Source organism: Triticum aestivum, chromosome 2A (genome assembly GCF_018294505.1).
Source record: "Triticum aestivum cultivar Chinese Spring chromosome 2A, IWGSC CS RefSeq v2.1, whole genome shotgun sequence".
NCBI lineage: Eukaryota > Viridiplantae > Streptophyta > Magnoliopsida > Poales > Poaceae > Triticum > Triticum aestivum.
The window spans coordinates 71581991-71586150 of NC_057797.1; the positions used below are offsets into that span (position 1 = coordinate 71581991).

General features: G+C 52.8%; 1 protein-coding gene across 1 annotated transcript; it reads left to right on the plus strand.

Moving 5' to 3' along the window:
* The first annotated feature begins 668 nt into the window (after positions 1–668).
* LOC123184775 (ethylene-responsive transcription factor FZP) lies at positions 669–1961 on the plus strand. Its single transcript, XM_044596838.1, has one exon. It carries the CDS (start codon positions 780–782, stop codon positions 1677–1679), a length of 900 nt encoding a protein of 299 aa, XP_044452773.1. The 5' UTR covers positions 669–779; the 3' UTR covers positions 1680–1961.
* The last annotated feature ends 2199 nt before the right edge of the window (positions 1962–4160 follow it).

The following is a 4160-nucleotide window of genomic DNA, read 5'->3' on the forward strand; positions in this document are numbered from 1 at the left end:
GTTTGCAATACTTGGTACTCAGTAGTAAATCATCAAAGCATGCAAGGCAGTATGCCCAACTAACATAGATGCCACAACAAGCTATGCATGTAGGCCCATTAATAATTATTAAAGTGTTTGTCTTGGCAGGGGCTTCAATCGGCTCTGGCTTCAGAACCAGTGTGTCATATACTCATATGCTGGTTGATTAATTTGGAGTGGGCTAGAATCATGACAAAGATAATCATATCTGAAAACGACACTAATTAATACTTATTTGCAAGGATTGTGGCATGCATAATATTCATAAATGAATTGTGTGCATGAAAACTAAGAGTAGAACATTCTTACTTCCAAGTGTTATTTTTCTAGCAACACATACACACACACATATATAGCTATATGTTTGACTGACACAACATTCTCCTCATCTCTTTGGTCCTAAGATTAGGGCACACAAATCCAAACACAAGGTGCATACATACAAACTTGCAGTGAGCTTTCCATTCCATTCCCTCCTTTTACTCCTAGAATTAAACAAGTGCAGCGCATGCATGTCCCTCCCCTCCTCCCCTACCTCGCCATCTCATCCACAGTGCTCTCACTCCTTCTAGCTTCTCCCTCCTCCGAGCTCCCCATTTAAATACCACCCTGCCTCCCTCCATAGTGAGCACTACACACTAGAAGCTCACAGTCTCAGCAACCACCTCCTCAACCTAAGCTAGCTAGCTCACACCTCAGAGCTCAAGCTAGGCGGGAGCAGTAGTATAGTAGCCAGCCAACCTCACTTCACTTCTGCCATGAGCTCTCGCAGCAGCAGCGGCGGCGGCGGTGCCTCCCAGATGATGGCCTTCTCGGAGCATTCGCTGCCGAAGCCGATCGCCGGTCACCCGCAGCCGCAGCCGTCCCCGCCGTCGTCGCCGAGCGAGCGGCCGGCGGCGCGCGGCAGGCGGCGCGCGCAGGAGCCCGGGCGCTTCCTGGGCGTGCGCCGGCGGCCGTGGGGCCGGTACGCGGCCGAGATACGCGACCCGACCACCAAGGAGCGGCACTGGCTCGGCACCTTCGACACGGCGCAGGAGGCCGCCCTGGCCTACGACCGCGCCGCGCTCTCCATGAAGGGCGCGCAGGCGCGCACCAACTTCGTCTACGCGCACGCCGCCTACAACAACTACCCGCCCTTCCTCGCGCCGTTCCACGCGCAGCACCAGCCCGCCGCCTACGCCGCGTCCTCGGCCATGCCGTACGGCGGCCAGCAGCAGCACGCGGGCGCGGGGCCGCCGCACATTGGCAGCTCGTACCACCACGGCCACGGCTACCACCAGCAGGGCCCGGGCGAGTGTTCCATGCCGGTGCCCAGTGCCGCGGATCACGGCGCCAGCGGCCCGATGGACGTGCGCGGCAGCAGCGGCCACGACTTCCTCTTCCCCAGCGCCGACGACAACTCCGGGTACCTGAGCAGCGTGGTGCCGGAGAGCTGCCTCCGGCCCCGCGGCGGCGACCTGCAGGACGCGCGGCGCTACTCCGTGTCCGACGCCGACGCCTACGGGCTGGGCCTCCGGGAGGACGTGGACGACCTGGCGACGATGGTGGCCGGCTTCTGGGGCGGCGCCGACGCGCCGTACGGCGGCGGCCACGACATGGTCGCCTCGTCGCAGGGCTCGGACAACGGCTACTCCCCCTTCAGCTTCCTCTCCCACTGAAACGGACGCGCTGGCATTGCTCTTAGCCTCTTACGTACTCAGTGGTCTGCTGTGCCCACCGTCGGCCATTAGCTAGGTAGTGTTTGCTTCGTGAGTTCGATCGATCGATCATAGTAGAAGATCGTGAAGAAGAGTGGCTTTGTTGTTTCGGTGCCCTAGCTTAGCGGATGCTCACATCCATGTACTTAGGTTCTTTCAATTAGCAGCACTATTACTACGTACTACTAGTACTAGTAAGTTTTCATGCATGCACGAGTGACATGCTTAAGTTATCTCTCTCTAAAATTATTACAGCCTCTCTCTAATTAGTTAGTCGTGTGGAATTAAAGTGGCGGATCGAGAGTACTCGAGAGGCCCGGGAATGTAGTACGCACACGCACACTGTTGTTGATCCTTGAAAGCTTCAGTTTTGGGTTGTAGTTTTGTTTGATTCAGATAGGCCGGCCGGAGGAACATGTCAAAGTACGTACTCTCCTACGTACTTACCTCAAGGAAGAAGATAAGGGAAATAGTACACGGACCACGTACTAGACGTAGTACTACCCATTGACAGTTCAACGGAAAGGTAGATGTTCAGGACAAGTGTCAAGCAGGCGACCTCCTTTTTTTTCTTGGGTCGCCACTCGCCAGGTACTTGGTGCTGATTCTAGGGTACGTCACGCTCAGAGCCTCAGACCCATTCATCAGATGATCAGAGGGCCATGCACAAAATGTATCCTCTTCTATGCTGGTGCAGGGCTTATATATAAACCCTTTCATTTCCTCCGTAGCTTGCTTGGATTTGTTGGATGGGAAATGTTCTTATTAATCAATAGCAAAAAAAGGAGAAGATATAAATGTGCATGTAACCATTTGAGTTTATTGGACAATCAAACAAATTCAGTTTTGCCAGATCGCTATATAGTGCTTGACTTGTACAATATTTCTTATGACATAAATGAGACATGTATTACCATGCACAAAAAGTATATCACACAAAAGAACAAGCAATTGGGTTCAAGTCCTAACCTTGGCACGGATGCTCGCACTTTGCTAGATTTTTTTAAGGAACATTTTGCTGGATTTATTCAAGACATTCCGACGATATTTATTCAGTAGGAGAGATGTTCACATCGACAGAGAGGTGCGTTGGTTCTCCGTTGCGTCAGATATGGGGGGTTCCCCTTTCTCCTGCTGCCTCTGTCGTCGTTCCGGTGGTTTGCGGCTGCAGGCTCCGGTGGTGGTGAGCCCTGGTGGTGTACTTTGGGTCTGGGGGGAACCCTGGCCAGTCTGGCCGGCCCGGCGGCGGCGATGCCCATGGGCGCCGCTTTCATTCATGAAGGCGCAGCTGAGGGCCCAATCTATCCACCCCGATCCCCGGCCGGGTGAAAACCTTCAATCCTATTCGGATCTGGCGGCAGCGGCGCTTTTCGTGTCGTGACCTTCCTGGAGGTGTGTTAGGGCCACTGGAGCTCGGTTGGTAGTGCAGACGATCTACAGGTGGAGGGGATGGGACCAGTGGTAGCAGGTGGTGTTCGCGAAGGAGGAGCGGCGTTGCATCTGACATGTCGACAACAGCGGGTCTCAGCGGCTTGGAGCAGCGGGGTCTCGCTGCTGGGCGTGTGTTGATGGACGAGCGCAAGATGGTGGCGTTGTCTGGCGTCGTGGTGACGTCTACGGCAGATAGACTGGGCAAGGTTGATGCATCAGTACAGCTCTGAAGATGGAGTGATGGCAGTTGGCGGCGGCGGCCTCTGAGAGAGCGCCGGACCGGTGTGTTCCCCATACCCGACAAGTGGCTTGGTTAGGGTCTCAGGTCTTAGATGTTAGGCTGGGCTGCGAGGTCTGTTTGGTATTAGGCTCGGACTATCAACATCCCTTCATCAAATGGATAGGAGTAGCGACAGATGTTGCCTCGACGGTAGCTTCAGACTTACAGTTGTATTTCTTTGTAAGGTCTTTTGAGAATAATTAATAAAGTGGCTACATGCATCGTCCAGATGCAGAGGCCGGGGGTCTTCCTCCTTTTATAAAAAAAATCGACAAAGAGGTGCTTGTAATGACTTCGTCAATCTCAAGATTTACCAGACCACTCTCTCGAAGGTGCTTATAGGAGTAGTCTACGCACAGCCCGTGCGTTCATTCTCCACGATGATGTTTATTTCTAATTTAATTGGCAGTGCAACATAGAAAAGAAAGGACATAGTGATATTGTTAACAACAAAATGTAAAAAGGAGAATATGAAACAAAAAATCGTCAAGATTATATCATCATATATGGCCATAGAGTGGGGGGTGCACTGCAAGAAAGAACAACCCCCCCTCCCCCCCAGTCGACGCTGTTCATAGCGGATACCATGCCAGGCAGGTGTTCGGTCAAATGCCATTAAGCTTATTTCCAAATTTCATGTAGTTTTTTAGAGTAAGAGAGATGCCAGGGTACTCGGTGAACGAGAATGAGTTGTTGTGTGATTCGTGGTTGGTCGTATCTGCGTACTTCAT

What these genes read in the sequence shown, in the direction of transcription:
- LOC123184775 (XM_044596838.1), top strand. Translation starts at nt 780, where the DNA reads ATGAGCTCTCGCAGCAGCAGCGGCGGCGGCGGTGCCTCCCAGATGATG.